This window comes from Oncorhynchus keta, chromosome 25 (assembly GCF_023373465.1).
Source record: "Oncorhynchus keta strain PuntledgeMale-10-30-2019 chromosome 25, Oket_V2, whole genome shotgun sequence".
NCBI lineage: Eukaryota > Metazoa > Chordata > Actinopteri > Salmoniformes > Salmonidae > Oncorhynchus > Oncorhynchus keta.
The window spans coordinates 45,489,871-45,509,302 of NC_068445.1; the positions used below are offsets into that span (position 1 = coordinate 45,489,871).

Genomic DNA, 19,432 nt, shown 5'->3' on the forward strand with positions numbered 1-19,432 from the left:
AGGATAGGAGGAGGAGCCTTCCTTCCAGTGGCTGTAGAGACTAATGAGGCATCGCTGTGAGACTAACAGCCTAGGACAGGATAGGAGGAGGAGCCTTCCTTCTTGCGGTACTAGAGACTAATGAGGCATCGCTGTGGAGACTGCCTAGGACAGGATAGGAGGAGGGGCCTTCCTTCCAGTGGCCGTAGAGACTAATGAGGCATCGCTTTGGAGACTAACAGCCTAGGACAGGATAGGAGGAGGGCCCTTCCTTCCAGTGGCCGTAGAGACTAATGAGGCATCGCTGTGGAGACTAACAGCCTAGGACAGGATAGAAGAGGAGGAGCCTTCCTTCCAGTGGTACTAGAGACTAATGAGGCACTGCTGTGGAGACTAACAGCCTAGGACAGGATAGGAGGAGGAGCCTTCCTTCCAGTGGCCGTAGAGACTAATGAGGCATCGCTGTGGAGACTAACAGCCTAGGACAGGATAGGAGGAGGGGCCTTCCTTCCAGTGGCTGTAGAGACTAATGAGGCATCGCTGTGGAGACTAACAGCCTAGGACAGGATAGGAGGAGGAGCCTTCCTTCCAGTGGCCGTAGAGACTAATGAGGCATCGCTGTGGAGACTAACAGCCTAGGACAGGATAGGAGGAGGGGCCTTCCTTCCAGTGGCTGTAGAGACTAATGAGGCATCGCTGTGGAGACTAACAGCCTAGGACAGGATAGGAGGAGGGGCCTTCCTTCCAGTGGTACTAGAGACTAATGAGGCATCGCTGTGGAGACTAACAGCCTAGGACAGGATAGGAGGAGGGGCCTTCCTTCCAGTGGCCGTAGAGACTAATGAGGCATCGCTGTGGAGACTAACAGCCTAGGACAGGATAGGAGGAGGAGCCTTCCTTCCAGTGGCCGTAGAGACTAATGAGGCATCGCTGTGGAGACTAACAGCCTAGGACAGGATAGGAGGAGGGGCCTTCCTTCCAGTGGCCGTAGAGACTAATGAGGCATCGCTGTGGAGACTAACAGCCTAGGACAGGATAGGAGGAGGAGCCTTCCTTCCAGTGGCCGTAGAGACTAATGAGGCATCGCTGTGGAGACTAACAGCCTAGGACAGGATAGGAGGAGGGCCCTTCCTTCCAGTGGCCGTAGAGACTAATGAGGCATCGCTGTGGAGACTAACAGCCTAGGACAGGATAGGAGGAGGGGCCTTCCTTCCAGTGGCCGTAGAGACTAATGAGGCATCGCTGTGGAGACTAACAGCCTAGGACAGGATAGGAGGAGGAGCCTTCCTTCCAGTGGCTGTAGAGACTAATGAGGCATCGCTGTGGAGACTAACAGCCTAGGACAGGATAGGAGGAGGGCCCTTCCTTCCAGTGGCCGTAGAGACTAATGAGGCACTGCTGTGGAGACTAACAGCCTAATTCCTTCCAGCGGTACTAGAGACAATGAGGCATCGCTGTGGAGACTAACAGCCTAGGACAGGATAGGAGGAGGGGCCTTCCTTCCAGTGGCCGTAGAGACTAATGAGGCATCGCTGTGGAGACTAACAGCCTAGGACAGGATAGGAGGAGGGGCCTTCCTTCCAGTGGTAGTAGAGACTAATGAGGCATCGCTGTGGAGACTAACAGCCTAGGACAGGATAGGAGGAGGGGCCTTCCTTCCAGTGGTACTAGAGACTAATGAGGCATCGCTGTGGAGACTAACAGCCTAGGACAGGATAGGAGGAGGAGCCTTCCTTCTTGCGGTACTAGAGACTAATGAGGCATCGCTGTGGAGACTAACAGCCTAGGACAGGATAGGAGGAGGAGCCTTCCTTCCAGTGGCCTAATGAGGCATCGCTGTGGAGACTGCCTAGGACAGGATAGGAGGAGGAGCCTTCCTTCTTGTACTAGAGACTAATGAGGCATCGCTGTGGAGACTAACAGCCTAGGACAGGATAGGAGGAGGGGCCTTCCTTCCAGTGGCCGTAGAGACTAATGAGGCATCGCTGCGGCGGCTAGCCCAATAACATTATGAGACATTTAGAGAAGGACAAGCAACACCGCCTGAAACACTTCCATTTATAAAAGGTCACCCGTTTATGAGTTGGAAAGGACAAAGCGTTGCTAGTGGAACTGGAAAAGGAAGTTTCAGCAGAAACGTTGTGTGCTTGCTCAACTGGCAGAACGTTTTTCTAATAAGGCTAGTGGAAGAACTTTCCAGAATGTCCGAGAGTTAGGCCTATATCTTTGAGATATCGTTCGGTAAAATCAATAAAAAAAGTAAATATTTGGTGACCATTGAAACCAATATTCCAATGTTGATTAATAACTTTAAATGTTTACAGTTTAAGAAGCGTAGGCACTGGACAGCCAATTTCCTGCAATAATGCACATCTTTCCATTGGGCAAATATATATCTGCAAGCAGCAATGTCGGGGTTCAAGCTGTGAACTAAAAATATCTTAACTGATCATGCAGTATTTTGGACTATTTCTAATGATGTTGACTACTTGAATACGTCTTCTTCTCCAGAAGAACCAGATTTGGTACATAGCATCTATGGGACGCACGTCGTGAAATGTTCTCGGGCTTTTGCTCAAACAATATGGCCACTATGAGCCAACGAGTTTTGCGTTCATGTTTTTTCTTTCTTCCTGTCCAACAGCGTGACTATGGGTCCAAACTGAATTATACTTTATACATGTTCCCTCTGCACGTGTGCCAAATTTCATCACTCTTGAGGCAAACATATCAAGAGATATAAACATGTGCCTGTTTATAGCAGCCATTGTGTGGCCCATGTGAATGTGCTTGTATATGTTGAGTCTTCACAGTGTTTTGTTACAATACGAATGTTTTTGTGGGAAATCATTGAAAACGTCAACGGTTATTTCACGCTGAATATGAAAGCGTACATCATCATTTGAATATACTATAGGCCTAATGTCACCTGAATGGATAGCTATCTTACCTCAATGTTGTTCAGAAAGTATTCATACCCCTTGACTTTTTTCCACTTTTTGTTGTGAAATTAGTTTTAAATTGAGATTTGTTTGTCACTGGCCTACACACACAAATGTTAAATTATTTTTTACAAATTAATTTAAAAAAAATAAAAGCTGAAATGTCTTGATTCAAGTATTCGACCCCTTTGTTATGGCATGCCTAAATAAGATACAGGCGTCCTTCCTAACTCAGTTGCCAGAGAGGAAGGAAACTGCTCAGGGATTTCACCATGAGGTCAATGGTGACTTTAAAACAGTTACAGAGTTTAATGGCTGTGATAGGAGAAAACTGAGGATGGATAAATAACAGTGTAGTTACTCCACAATACTAACCTAATGGACAGAGTGAAAAGAAGGAAGCCTGTACAGAATAAACATATTCCAAAACATATTGCAAAAAAGAACACTTTTTGTCCTGAATACAAAGTGTTATTTTTGGGACGAATCCAATTCAACACATTACTAAGTACCACTCTATATTTTCAAGCATAGTGATGGCTGCATCATGTTATGGGTATGCTTGTAATCTTTAAGGACTTTTTCAGGATAAAAAAATAAATGGAGCTAAGTACAGAAAAAAATATAGAGGAAAACCTGAGTCAGTCTGCTTTCCACCAGACACTGGGAGATGAAAGCACTTTTCATCCACAGGAGGTTGGTGGCACCTTAATTGGGGAGGACAGGCTTGTGGTTGATAGCTGGAGTTGAATTAGTGGAATGGTATCAAATACTGTACATAAAACACATGGTTGCCGTGTGTTTGATGCCATTCCTTTCGCTCCATTCCAGCCATTATTATGAGCCGTCCTCCCCTCAGCAGCCCCCGCTGCTTTCAGCAGGACAATAACCTAAAACACTAAAGTGGAGTTTCTTACCAAGGAGACAGTGAATGTTCCTGAGTTTCTGAGTAACAGTTTTGACTTAAATCTACTTGAAAATCTATGGCAACACCTGAAAATGGTTGTCTAGCAATGATCAACAACCAATTTGACAGGGCTTGAATAATTTTTTAAATAATAATGGGCAAATGTTGTGCAATCCAGGTGTGGAAAGCTCTTAGAGACTTACCCAGAAAGACTCACAGCTGTAATCACTGCCAACAGTACTTATACAAAGCATTGACTCAGGGATGTGAATACTTATGTAAATGAGATATTTCTGTATTTCATTTTCAATACATTTGCAAAAATGTTTAAAAACATGTTTTCACTTTATCATTATGGGTTATTGTGACATCATTATGGGGTATTGTGACATCATTATGGGGTATTGTGACATCATTATGGGGTATTGTGACATCATTATGGGGTATTGTGACATCATTATGGGGTATTCTGTGTAGGTGGGTGAGATGTTTATTTTTATTTCAGCCATTTTGAATTTTGTCTAAAGTCATGCAAAAGTAATAAAAATGTCAGTTGTTTGGAAAAAGTTTTTTGGGGGGAGAAAGAAATGTGTTCATGTTTCTACGACAGATTTGAATAGCAGAAAAGTAGACGAAGACAAAGTTTTGGTATTAACTTGTTGGGGAAGTGGTCAAAGTAGCTGATTTGTGTCAAAAGTAGAATTATTGCATTTACAGTGAATGGAATGTTGGAAGTGATGATGTCACAATGCGACCTTTAGAATGTTGAGAAAATCCCATGAAAGTGGATGATGATGATGGGGTCCCCCCAAAGAAATGACAAAAATCTTAATAATTAAAAAAAAAAGCTTAAACGCTGTAAGAGGAGAAGTAATAAAAAAAATACCAATAAGAATAAGTATGTTGAAGATCTAAAGTGGGTACTCTTGTTTCGCACGCCCCACTAATAATAATACTCAATTGAAGTATGACGAATAACAGTAGTTCGCAAGCACACAAAATATATACTTCCTGAGTGCCGCAGAGGTCTGCATCTCAGTGCTTGAGGCGTCACTGCTTCCAATGCAGGCTGTATCACAACCGGCCGTGATTGGCAGTCCCATAGGGCGGCGCACAATTTGCCCAGCGTCGTCCGGTTTAGGCCGTCATTGTAAATAAGAATGAGTTGTTAACTGACTTGCTTCGTTAAAAAATAATAATATATATATATATATATATATAGGTTATTTAACAAAAGACATCTCACTTCTCAACCCCTGGATTTACAATAGAGTAGATGATCTAATGTCTAGTTCCTAGAATTATTGTAGAAATATGAAAGAGGTACAATATTGCCAATGTGAACGGTATGATGCAATACACACTCACGCACCTCAACCCGAGAGATGGGAGATGCCACATGCCACAATGCTTCAATGCCCAATAACAGTGTTAGGAAATTGAGAGGAAACTCTCCCGTTACTGTGTGTGGTTGGTATTCACAGGGCCGTGTGGCAGGTAGTGGATGGCGGTGACAAATATAGTGTATTTTTCTGCCTGACAACACTAACCAGCTCATATCGACAAGTGACAAACAAAAAAAAAAAATAATAATCTTGCAGCCGGAGACGTGCAGACATGCACCAATACACACACACACACACACACACACACACACACACACACACACACACACACACACACACACACACACACACACACACACACACACACACACACACACACACACACACACACACACACACACAGCTTTCCAACCATGTCATCTAGGGCACACTGGGGTCACTTTATTATAAAAATGTAAAAATCCAGTCAGTTTTATTTAATCAGCTGAAAAGGCAAAACGTTTCCACATCATTAATCAAGTGCTCTGCTCCCTCTGTTCCATGCTCTCTCTCTCCCCCAGGGGTTTCTGTCTGTTCCATGCTCTCTCTCTCCCAGGGTTTCTGTCTGTTCCATGCTCTCTCTCTCCCAGGGGTTTCTGTTTCTGTTCCAGGGGTTTCTGCTGTTCCATGCTCTCTCCCAGGGGTTTCTGTCTGTTCCATGCTCTCTCTCTCTGTCTGTTCCATGCTCTCTCCCAGGGGTTTCTGTCTGTTCCATGCTCTCTCTCTCCCAGGGGTTTCTGTCTGTTCCATCCCAGGGGTTTCTGTCTGTTCCATGCTCCCAGGGGTTTCTGTCTGTTCCATGCTCTCTCTCTCCCAGGGGTTTCTGTCTGTTCCATGCTCTCTCTCTCTCCAGGGGTTTCTGTCTGTTCCATGCTCTCTCTCTCCCAGGGGTTTCTGTCTGTTCCATGCTCTCTCTCCCCAGGGGTTTCTGTCTGTTCCATGCATTTCTGTCTGTTCTGCTCTCTCTCTCTCTCCCAGGGGTTTCCCAGGGGTTTCTGTCTGTTCCATGCTCTCTCTCTCCCAGGGGTTTCTGTCTGTTCCATGCTCTCTCTCCAGGGGTTTCTGTCTGTTCCATGCTCTCTCTCTCCCAGGGGTTTCTGTCTGTTCCATGCTCTCTCCCCAGGGGTTTCTGTCTGTTCCATGCTCTCTCTCTCCCAGGGGTTTCTGTCTGTTCCATGCTCTCTCTCTTTCTGTCTGTTCCAGGGGTTTCTGTCTGTTCCATGCTCTCTCTCTCCCAGGGGTTTCTGTCTGTTCCATGCTCTCTCTCCAGGGGTTTCTGTCTGTTCCATGCTCTCTCCCAGGGGTTTCTGTCTGTTCCATGCTCTCTCCCCAGGGGTTTCTGTCTGTTCCATGCTCTCTCTCTCCCAGGGGTTTCTGTCTGTTCCATGCTCTCCATCTCTCCCAGGGCTCTCTCCCAGGGGTTTCTGTCTGTTCCATGCTCTCTCTCTCCCAGGGGTTTCTGTCTGTTCCATGCTCTCTCTCCCAGGGTTTCTGTCTGTTCCATGCTCTCTCTCTCCCAGGGGTTTCTGTCTGTTCCATGCTCTCTCTTTCTGTCTGTTCCATGCTCTCTCCCAGTGGTTTCTGTCTGTTCCATGCTCTCTCTCCCAGGGGTTTCTGTCTGTTCCATGCTCTCTCTCCCCAGGGGTTTCTGTCTGTTCCATGCTCTCTCCCAGGGATTTCTGTCTGTTCCATGCTCTCTCTTTCTGTCTGTTCCATGGGGGTTTCTGTCTGTTCCATGCTCTCTCTCCAGGGGTTTCTGTCTGTTCCATGCTCTCTCCCCCAGGGGTTTCTGTCTGTTCCATGCTCTCTCCCAGGGGTTTCTGTCTGTTCCATGCTCTCTCTCTCCCAGGGGTTTCTGTCTGTTCCATGCTCTCTCTCCCAGGGGTTTCTGTCTGTTCCATGCTCTCTCTCCAGGGGTTTCTGTCTGTTCCATGCTCTCTCTCTCCCCCAGGGGTTTCTGTCTGTTCCATGCTCTCTCTCCCCAGGGGTTTCTGTTTTCCATGTCTGGGGTTTCCATGCTCTCTCTCTCCCAGGGGTTTCTGTCTGTTCCATGCTCTCTCTCCCAGGGGTTTCTGTCTGTTCCAGGGGTTTCTGTCCCAGGGGTTTCTGTCTGTTCCATGCTCTTTCTGTCTGTTCTCCCAGGGGTTTCTGTCTGTTCCATGCTCTCTCTCTCCCAGGGGTTTCTGTCTGTTCCATGCTCTCTCTCTTTCCTGTTCCAGGGGTTTCTGTCTGTTCCATGCTCTCTCTCTCAGGGGTTTCTGTCTGTTCCATGCTCTCTCTCTCCCAGGGGTTTCTGTCTGTTCCATGCTCTCTCTCTCCCAGGGGTGTCTGTCTGTTCCATGCTCTCTCTCTCCCAGGGGTTTCTGTCTGTTCCATGCTCTCTCCCAGGGGTTTCTGTCTGTTCCATGCTCTCTCCCAGGGGTTTCTGTCTGTTCCATGCTCTCTCTCCCAGGGGTTTCTGTCTGTTCCATTTCTGTCTGTTCCATGCTCTCTCTCCCAGGGGTTTCTGTCTGTTCCATGCTCTCTCTCTCCCAGGGGTTTCTGTCTGTTCCATGCTCTCTCTTTCTGTCTCCCATGCTCTCTCTCCCAGGGGTTTCTGTCTGTTTCTCCATGCTCTCTCTCCCTGGGGTTTCTGTCTGTTCCATGGGGTTTCTCTCTCTCTCCCAGGGGTTCTCTCCATCCCCAGGGGTTTCTGTCTGTTCCATTTCTGTCTCCATGCTCTCTCCCAGGGGTTTCTGTCTGTTCCATGCTCTCTCTCTTTCTGTCTGTTCCAGGGGTTTCTGTCTGTTCCATGCTCTCTCTCCCAGGGGTTTCTGTCTGTTCCATGCTCTCTCTCCCAGGGGTTTCTGTCTGTTCCATGCTCTCTCTCTCCCCAGGGGTTTCTGTCTGTTCCATGCTCTCTCTCCCCAGGGGTTTCTGTCTGTTCCATGCTCTCTCTCTCCCAGGGGTTTCTGTCTGTTCCATGCTCTCTCTTTCTGTCCCAGGGGTTTCTGTCTGTTCCATGCTCTCTCCCCCAGGGGTTTCTGTTCCATGCTCTTCCCAGGGGTTTCTGTCTGTTCCATGCTCTCTCAGGGGTTTCTGTCTCCATGCTCTCTCTCAGGGGTTTCTGTCTGTTCCATGCTCTCTCTCCCAGGGGTTTCTGTCTGTTCCATGCTCTCTCTCCCAGGGGTTTTCTGTTGCTCCCAGGGGTGTCTGGGGTTCCATTTCTGCTCCATGCTCTCTCAGGGGTTTCTGTCTGTTCCATGCTCTCTCTCCTGTCTGTTCCATGCTCTCTCTCCCAGGGGTTTCTTCTGTCTTCCATGCTCTCTCTCTCCCCCAGGGGTTTCTGTCTGTTCCATGCTGTTCCATCTCTCTCTCAGGGGTTTCTGTCTGTTCCATGCTCTGCTCTCTCCCAGGGGTTTCTGTCTGTTCCATGCTCTCTCTCCCCAGGGGTTTCTGTCTGTTCCATGCTCTCTCTCTCTCCCAGGGGTTTCTGTCTGTTCCATGCTCTCTCTCTCCCAGGGGTTTCTGTCTGTTCCATGCTCTCTCTCCCATGCTCTCCCCAGGGGTTTCTGTCTGTTCCATGCTCTCTCTCCCAGGGGTTTCTGTCTGTTCCATGCTCTCTCTCTCCCAGGGGTTTCTGTCTGTTCCAGGGGTTTCTGTCTGTTCCATGCTCTCTCCCAGGGGTTTCTGTCTCTTCCATGCTCTCTCTCTCTCAGGGGTTTCTGTCTGTTCCATGCTCTCTCTCTCCCAGGGGTTTCTGTCTGTTCCATGCTCTCTCTCCCAGGGGTTTCTGTCTGTTCCATGCTCTCTCCCAGGGGTTTCTGTCTGTTCCATGCTCTCTCCCAGTGGTTTCTGTCTGTTCCATGCTCTCTCTCCCAGGGGTTTCTGTCTGTTCCATGCTCTCTCCCAGGGGTTTCTGTCTGTTCCATGCTCTCTCCCAGGGATTTCTGTCTGTTCCATGCTCTCCCAACATGTAAACACCCTGAACACAATGCATTCCATGCTCTCTCCCAGGGGTTTCTGTCTGTTCCATCATTTCTGTAAACATGTACTAAACCTCTACTGTCTGTTCCATGCTCTCTCCCAACCTGTTCCATGCTCCAACAGTAAACTGTCTGTTCCACTCTCTCTGTTCCAACATGTAATGCTCTCTCTCTCCCACACCCTCTCTCCCAGGGGTTAAACTGTCTGATCTGTGTCTAAACACCTGTTCCATCACAACATGTAAACACCCTGTACTAAACCTGACCACAACATGTAAGGGGTTTCTGTCTGTTCCATGCAGGGGTTTCCCTTCCATGCTCTCTCTCCAGGGGTTTCTCTGTCTCTGGGGTTTCTGTCTGTTCCATGCAACATGCTAGGGGTTTAATGCAGGGGTTTCTGTCTGTTCCATGCTCTCTCTAAACCTGTTCCATGCCCAACATGTTGCTCTGTCTACTTCCAACTGTCTGTTCCATGCTCTCTCTCCCAGGGGTTTCTGTCTGTTCCATGCTCTCTTCCAGAGGTTTCTCCCTCTCCCAGGGGTTTCTAAACCCATGAGGGGTTTCTGTCACAGTAAACAGTGCCCTTCTGTCTGTTCCATGCATGTCTGTTCCAAACACTGTCTGTTCCATGCTAAACCTCCCAGGGGTTCACCCTGTTTCTGTCTGTTCCATGCTCTAACCTGACCACTGTCTGTTCCATGCTCTCTCTCTCCAGGGTTTCTGTCCCTGTACTAAAGGTTTCTGTCTGTTCCATGCTCCAGGGGTTTCAACATGTTTCTCCCAGTGGTTTCTGTCTGTTCCATGCTCTCTCTCAGGGGTTTCTGTCTGTTTCACCACAACATTTAAACACCTGTTCTTTACTAAACCTGACCCAACATGTAAACACCCCATGCTCTCTCTCTCCCATCACAACATGTAAACACCCTGTGTCTGTTCTACTAAACCTCTCCCAAAGGGGTTTCTGTCTGTTCCATGCATGTCTGTTCCAAATGCACCCTGTTAAACCTCTACTAAACCTTTCTGTCTGTTCCACAACATGTCTGTTCCATGCTCTCTCTCTCCCAGGGGTTTCTGTCTGTTCCATGCCTCTCTCCCAGGGGTTTCTGTCTGTTCCATGCTCTCTCCCCCAGGGGTTTCTGTCTGTTCCATGCTCTCTCTCTCCCAGGGGTTTCTGTCTGTTCCATGCCAGGGGTTTCTGTCTGTTCCATGTTCTCTCTCTCCCAGGGGTTTCTGTCTGTTTCATGCTCTCTCCCAGGGGTTTCTGTCTGTTCCATGCTCTCTCTCCCAGGGGTTTCACCTCTCTCTCCCAGGGGTTTGTGTCTGTTCCAAACCTGATGCTCTCTCCCAGGGGTTTCTGTCTGTTCCATGCTCTCTCTCCCAGGGGTTTCTGTCTGTTCCATGCTCTCTCTCCCCAGGGGTTTCTGTCTGTTCCATGCTCTCCCCAGGGGTTTCTGTCTGTTCCATGTCTCTCTCTCCCAGGGGTTTCTGTCTGTTCCAACTGACACAACATGTAAACAACTATGTTCCACACAACATGTAAACAATGCATATACAAAACCTGCTCTCTCTCTCCCACTGTCTGTTCCACAACATGTAAACACCCTTTCTGTACTAAACCTGACTGTCTGTTCCATGCTCTCTCTCCCACAACATGTACACAACATACAAAACCTGACACAACATGTAAACAACATATACACAACCTCTGACCACAACATGTAAATAACCCGTAAACAACATATACACAACCTCTACACAACATGTAAACAACATATACACAACCTCTACACAACATGTAAACAACATATACACAACCTCTACACAACATGTAAACAACATATACAAAACCTCTACAAAACAACATGTAAACAACATATACACAACCTCTACACAACATGTAAACAACAAGCACAAGCTCTTTATGGAGTTGTTTGTATAATCGATGTTCCCAGAGGGGTTTTGTTGTTTAGTGCAGGTACTTAATGAAGTGGATGTACTTCCTGTACTGGACAAGGTGTGTGTACAGTATATTGATGTTGTTGATATGTGTACTATTCTTTCCTGGCAATAATGGATGTTTTCAGAACAGTGTGCACTCTGTGTTCCCCCCTCCCTTGTACACATAGATTTTGTGTCACTGTTTTTTGGGGGATAAGAAATACATACTTTTCTGTCATTTATGTCCAACTGTAATACTAATAATAAGTGTGAAGTACTATAAATCTTGCTCTTGATGTAATTTAGATTTGACACATTTTTGGGGGGGACTTTATTGATTTATAAATAAGATTGTTTAATAGCTTACAGCTACTCTGTGCCTACATATAAAATCAGTACACGTTCAGTTTAGTCTACTTTTCCGTTGAGTGGATACTACCACACTACCGGTAGGGTAGCCTAGTGGTTAGAGCGTTGGACTAGTAACCAAAAGGTTGCAAGTTCTAATCCCCGAGCTGACAAGGTACAAATCTGTCGTTCTGCCCCTGAACAAGGCAGTTAACCCACTGTTCCTAGGCCGTCATTGAAAATAGGAATTTGTTCTTAACTGACTTGCCTAGTTAAATAAAGGTAAAATAAATCTAACTATTATAACAGTGTTATTACAACACAACAATAACTTAAGCCAAAGTAACAGCCTATGTACAGACACCGAATATACATGCAACATACAATAGTGTATTATGTGGAAAATAGCGACACTTCACTATAGGCTACCATCTCAATCTTGTTGGATTGTGAAGTGCAGTGTAATTATAGAGAATACCCAGGGCCGGCTCGAGACTAATAACAGGGGTTGTCCATACAAGGATCCTACACACCAAGACAAGGGGGTGTCTACGTCCCAGATGGTAGCCTGTTCCCTTTATAGTGCACTACTTTTGACCAGGCGACCTTAGGACTCCGATCGTGCCCATGTAGGGAATACGGTGCAGTTTGGGACGAACTCACAGGGGCGGGTGGGGGGTTGGGGGGGGGGGGCTATTCTGCTCGCAGCAGTACCTCACCATTGGAGCTGCTCTGATCACAGCTATTATATAGGAGAAGAGAGAGACGGAGGAGAGACGGAGGGAAAAAGAGAGAGGTGGCTGTGCTCGGCTGTGGCATGGTGGTTTGTTCTCCACCCGTGAAATCAGCGGGACAATTTTAACACCAACATTTTTTTTTTCAGGAGCTTCAATCCAGATAGATACCTTGGTGACTAATCTAAATGTTTTTTTTTTTTGGTGTGTTTTCTTAGTAATTAACGCGGAGCTAAAATATGAATAGCCTAGGTGGTTGGCAGACACGTGGTTGAGTTGAGGAAGACTTGTTACTAGGTTATACTGTCTACCACTACACTGACCACAGTCCTGTTACTAGGTTATACTGTCTACCACTACACTGACCACAGTCCTGTTACTAGGTTATACTGTCTACCACTACACTGACCACAGTCCTGTTACTAGGTTATACTGTCTACCACTACACTGACCACAGTCCTGTTACTAGGTTATACTGTCTACCACTACACTGACCACAGTCCTGTTACTAGTTATACTGTCTACCACTCCACTGACCACAGTCCTGTTACTAGGTTATACTGTCTACCACTACACTGACCACAGTCCTGTTACTAGTTATACTGTCTACCACTCCACTGACCACAGTCCTGTTACTAGGTTATACTGTCTACCACTCCACTGACCACAGTCCTGTTACTAGGTTATACTGTCTACCACTCCACTGACCACAGTCCTGTTACTAGGTTATACTGTCTACCACTACACTGACCACAGTCCTGTTACTAGGTTATACTGTCTACCACTACACTGACCACAGTCCTGTTACTAGTTATACTGTCTACCACTCCACTGACCACAGTCCTGTTACTAGGTATACTGTCTACCACTCCACTGACCACAGTCCTGTTACTAGGTTATACTGTCTACCACTCCACTGACCACAGTCCTGTTACTGGGTATACTGTCTACCACTCCACTGACCACAGTCCTGTTACTAGGTTATACTGTCTACCACTCCACTGACCACAGTCCTGTTACTAGGTATACTGTCTACCACTACACTGACCACAGTCCTGTTACTGGGTATACTGTCTACCACTCCACTGACCACAGTCCTGTTACTGGGTATACTGTCTACCACTACACTGACCACAGTCCTGTTACTAGGTATACTGTCTACCACTACACTGACCACAGTCCTGTTACTAGGTATACTGTCTACCACTACACTGACCACAGTCCTGTTACTAGGTATACTGTCTACCACTACACTGACCACAGTCCTGTTACTGGGTATACTGTCTACCACTACACTGACCACAGTCCTGTTACTGGGTATACTGTCTACCACTACACTACACTGACCACAGTCCAGGTACTGGGTATACTGTCTACCACTCCACTACACTGACCATAGTCCAGGTACTGGGTATACTGTCTACCACTACACTGACCACAGTCCAGGTACTGGGTATACTGTCTACCACTACACTGACCACAGTCCAGGTACTGGGTATACTGTCTACCACTACACTGACCACAGTCCAGGTACTGGGTATATTATCTACCACTACACTGACCACAGTCCAGGTACTGGGTATACTGTCTACCACTCCTCTACACTGACCACAGTCCAGGTACTGGGTATACTGTCTACCACTACACTGACCACAGTCCAGGTACTGGGTATACTGTCTACCACTACACTGACCACAGTCCAGGTACTGGGTATACTGTCTACCACTCCACTGACCACAGTCCTGTTACTAGGTTATACTGTCTACCACTCCACTACACTGACCACAGTCCTGTTACTAGGTTATACTTTCTACCACTCCACTACACTGACCACAGTCCTGTTACTAGGTTATACTGTCTACCACTACACTACACTGACCACAGTCCTGTTACTAGGTATACTGTCTACCACTACACTGACCACAGTCCTGTTACTGGGTATACTGTCTACCACTACACTGACCACAGTCCTGTTACTGGGTATACTGTCTACCACTACACTGACCACAGTCCAGGTACTGGGTATACTGTCTACCACTACACTGACCACAGTCCTGTTACTGGGTATACTGTCTACCACTACACTGACCACAGTCCTGTTACTAGGTTATACTGTCTACCACTACACTACACTGACCACAGTCCTGTTACTAGGTATACTGTCTACCACTACACTGACCACAGTCCTGTTACTAGGTATACTGTCTACCACTCCACTGACCACAGTCCTGTTACTAGGTATACTGTCTACCACTACACTGACCACAGTCCAGGTACTGGGTATACTGTCTACCACTACACTGACCACAGTCCAGGTACTGGGTATACTGTCTACCACTACACTGACCACAGTCCAGGTACTGGGTATACTGTCTACCACTACACTGACCACAGTCCAGGTACTGGGTATACTGTCTACCACTACACTGACCACAGTCCAGGTACTGGGTATACTGTCTACCACTACACTGACCACAGTCCAGGTACTGGGTATACTGTCTACCACTCCACTACACTGACCACAGTCCAGGTACTGGGTATAATGTCTACCACTACACTGACCACAGTCCTGTTACTAGGTTATACTGTCTACCACTCCACTACACTGACCACAGTCCTGTTACTAGGTTATACTTTCTACCACTCCACTACACTGACCACAGTCCTGTTACTAGGTTATACTGTCTACCACTACACTACACTGACCACAGTCCTGTTACTAGGTATACTGTCTACCACTACACTGACCACAGTCCTGTTACTGGGTATACTGTCTACCACTACACTGACCACAGTCCTGTTACTGGGTATACTGTCTACCACTACACTGACCACAGTCCAGGTACTGGGTATACTGTCTACCACTACACTGACCACAGTCCTGTTACTGGGTATACTGTCTACCACTACACTGACCACAGTCCTGTTACTAGGTTATACTGTCTACCACTACACTACACTGACCACAGTCCTGTTACTAGGTATACTGTCTACCACTACACTGACCACAGTCCTGTTACTAGGTATACTGTCTACCACTCCACTGACCACAGTCCTGTTACTAGGTATACTGTCTACCACTACACTGACCACAGTCCAGGTACTGGGTATACTGTCTACCACTCCACTACACTGACCACAGTCCAGGTACTGGGTATACTGTCTACCACTACACTGACCACAGTCCAGGTACTGGGTATACTGTCTACCACTACACTGACCACAGTCCAGGTACTGGGTATACTGTCTACCACTACACTGACCACAGTCCAGGTACTGGGTATACTGTCTACCACTACACTGACCACAGTCCAGGTACTGGGTATACTGTCTACCACTCCACTACACTGACCACAGTCCAGGTACTGGGTATAATGTCTACCACTACACTGACCACAGTCCTGTTACTGGGTATACTGTCTACCACTACACTGACCACAGTCCAGGTACTGGGTATACTGTCTACCACTACACTGACCACAGTCCTGTTACTGGGTATACTGTCTACCACTCCACTACACTGACCACAGTCCTGTTACTAGGTTATACTTTCTACCACTCCACTACACTGACCACAGTCCAGGTACTGGGTATACTGTCTACCACTACACTGACCACAGTCCAGGTACTGGGTATACTGTCTACCACTACACTGACCACAGTCCTGTTACTGGGTATACTGTCTACCACTCCACTCCACTGACCACAGTCCTGTTACTAGGTTATACTGTCTACCACTCCACTACACTGACCACAGTCCAGGTACTAGGTATACTGTCTTTCCTCCACTTCTACACATTGTATTGTATCAGAACGTTCTATTCCAGTTCTGGCCGTGGTACATCCACATTGGTAGATCCGATACAGATGTGTCCATCCCTTTGTCAACCAAAATAATATTCTCGCTCGTTGATTATTAATATCCCTGAGACAACAGAAGTCTGACCCTAAATGAAGAAAAAATACACATTCAATCAGTATTTTAGCCAAGAGACCGAGCTGAACACAAGTGGCCAACTTCAGGCATCAAAGGAAGGAACTTAGTTCCGGATGGGGCTAGCAGAAGCCACTAGCTAGCTAGTTGGTAGCTGTGCAAGCAGGTAGTGAGGCTAGTGCTGCTAACTGACAGGTAGTGAGGATAGCGCTGCTAGCTGACAGGTAGTGAGGCTAGTGCTGCTAGCTGACAGGTAGTGAGGCTAGCGCTGCTAACTGACAGGTCGTGAGGCTAGTGCTGCTAGCTGACAGGTCGTGAGGCTAGTGCTGCTAGCTGACAGGTCGTGAGGCTAGTGCTGCTAGCTGACAGGTAGTGAGGAAAGTGCTGCTAGCTAACAGAAATAGGAATGCACTTATGCCTGGCAGGGGTTAGGGCTGCGGGGCTCTAGTCTGCCCCGATTCAGTTATACATCAGTCAGTGGAAGCTCCTCAGAGGAGGAAGGGGAGGACCATCCTCCTCAGTGAATTTCATAAAAATTGAAATAGTGAAACATTAAAAAAAAGCTATCATTTTTTTTAGATACAACTATAGTAAATATCTTCACGTCACCAAACAATTTATTAAAACATACTTTTGCAATGAAGGTCTACAGTAGCCTCAACAGCACCATGGTGGGTAAGCACGAGCCTGAGAACGGCTAGTTTCCATACATTGACTTCAACACAAAATCTAAGAGGCTCGTGGTTCTCACCCCCTTTGCATAGACTTACACAGTAATTATGACAACTTCCGGAGGATATCCTCCAACCTATCAGAGCTCTTGCATTATGAACTGACATTTTGTCCACCCAATCAAAGAATTATAGAATTAATCTAGTACTGAAAGCATAAGCTCCAGCTCGCTAGCACTACAGTATATAAAATGTGGTGAGTAGTTGACTCAAAGAGAAAGACAATAGTTGAACAGTTTGGAATATGAATGAGACAGTAGCCTAAACCTATTGATGTTACATTGAGCTGGGTGAATGGAATATGAATGAGACAGTAGCCTAAACCTATTGATGTTACATTGAGCTGGGTGAATGGAATATGAATGAGACAGTAGCCTAAACCTATTGATGTTACATTGAGCTGGGTGAATGGAATATGAATGAGACAGTGGCCTAAACCTATTGATGTTACATTGAGCTGGGTGAATGGAATATGAATGAGACAGTAGCCTAAACCTATTGATGTTACATTGAGCTGGGTGAATGGAATATGAATGAGACAGTAGCCTAAACCTATTGATGTTACATTGAGCTGGGTGAATGGAATATGAATGAGACAGTAGCCTAAACCTATTGATGTTTCATTGAGCTGGGTGAATGGAATATGAATGAGGCAGTCATCCAATATGTTGTAATATTAAATAAGGCCCCTCTTAAACGGCACCAACTGTCAGTGACATCAGTGTACCTTTAGGTTCAGAGTGGGGTCAGTGACAGTGGCGGGAGCGGACAGAAATCAGATCGCACTCTTCTCTTGGTCACTGAAGAGAACAAGGAGTCTAATAAACAGGGAGGTAGTGCAGAGAGCCATTATCCCCCAGCCAGTTAGCCAGCCAGCCAGTTAGCCAGCCAGTCAATCAGTCCGTAAGCCAGGCAGCCAGTCAATAAGTCCAGCCAGCCAGTCAGTCCGTCCAGCCAGAAGAGAGGGGAGCGGTGCAGTGACCTGGCATTTTAACAAATGGAGGGGAAATCTCCCTCCTTCCTTTCCTCCCTCCGTCCGTCCCTCCCTTCCTTCCTTCCTTCCTTCCTTCCCTCCCTCCCTCCAAAAAATTCTGTCTCCGCTCCCTGCCTGGTGGAGAAGAAGAGTGAATCTCCAGGACGTGGCAGTGCTTTGAACCGTACCAAGCCCCGTCCCATCCAGATCCCAAATGACAGGGTGGGGGAGAGAGGGGAAGAGTGGGGAGAGACGCGAGGGCCTGTCGTGAAAAATGGAAGGGTGTGTAAAATAAATTATGATTACTGAGAATAAATAAGATGTCGTGTGGAGTAAAATGAATACTGTGAAATTGACTTCTGCTGAGCCGTCAGAGTGACAGGTGTTACGAGATGTCTCCTTCGTGGATATTTCCCACATCCTCATCAAAGCTATTTTAAGCTTAGGGGTTAGGGGTTAGGGGTAGGGTTTGGGTTAGGGTTTGGGTTAGGGTTACAATTTGGGTTGGGTAAGGGGTTTGTGGTTAGGTTTAGGGTTTGGGTTAGCGTAAGGGTAAGGGTTAGGGTTGGGGTAAGGGGTTTGTGGTTAGGGTTAGTGTTTGGGTTTGGGTTACAATTTGGGTTAGGGTTTGGGTTAGGGTTAGGGTTAGGCTTAGGGTTAGGGGTTTGTGGTTAGGTTTAGGGTTTGGGTTAGGGTTAGGGTTAGGCTTAGGGTTAGGGATAGGGTAAGGGGTTTGTGGTTAGGTTTAGGGTTTGGGTTAGGGTTAGGGTAAGGAGTTTGTGGTTAGGGTTAGGGTTTGGGTTTGGGTTACAATTAGGGTTAGGGTAAGGGGTTTGTGGTTAGGGTAAGGGTTTGGGTTTGGGTTTGGGTTAGGGTTCGTGTTAGGGTTAGGCTTAGTGTTAGGGTTAGGGTTAGTGTTATTGTTAAGGGTATAGTAAGGGTAAAGGTCAGGGAAATTAATTTTCGGTCCCCACGAACATGGAAGAACATAACACGTCTGTGTGTGTCTGTGTCTGTGTCTGTGTCTGTGTCTATATAAATTCATCACAGTTCTGCTTCTGCATATCTTTTTGTAGCCACATGGCAAAACAGCTTTTTGAGGAATTTCTTCATTCCTGTACCCACAGAACGCTGTTGGCTAAATATGTCTCCTCGCTTCGGAAACCCAATTAACCACATCCCCTCCTCCCTTCTCCCTTCTCCAGGCCATCTCTGCAGACCTTTCCCCATTCCTCCTGGACACTCCTGGATTGCATCCTACCAGGTGGCATGGAGAGGATCTGTGTCTGCACCTCTCACTACCAGTGTCCCCCAGGGGCTCGGTTCCTGGCCCTCTCCTCTTTTCTCTTGTTTACATGTTCCTCTCCTTCATAAACTTCCATCTTATCTCACGTTGCTGTTCAAGTATAGACACCAGAGTTTCCAACCCATTCACAGGATAGGTTAACTATTGAGGTTCCTCAGGTCTCCAAAAAGCGGGGTAAATCTGCTTATAGTTTTTACACTAGAACATCCCGCTAGGCTATATTGCCTGGCTTCCCTTTCAACCTATCAGTACCCGCTAGAGAATGTTGCCGTGTGTCCCTCTCAGCCTAT

At 46.8% G+C, this 19,432-nt stretch overlaps 1 protein-coding gene across 1 annotated transcript in view; it reads right to left on the bottom strand.

The window, feature by feature from the left end:
* The window catches only part of LOC127911911 (spidroin-2-like), a 35,586-nt gene extending 16,368 nt beyond the window's left edge, over positions 1–19,218 (bottom strand). Inside the window, exon 1 of the mRNA XM_052479960.1 lies at positions 19,139–19,218. Coding sequence (XP_052335920.1) covers positions 19,139–19,218 — 80 coding nt within the window. The remainder of the gene's footprint in view (positions 1–19,138) is intronic.
* Between the last annotated feature and the right edge of the window lie 214 nt (positions 19,219–19,432).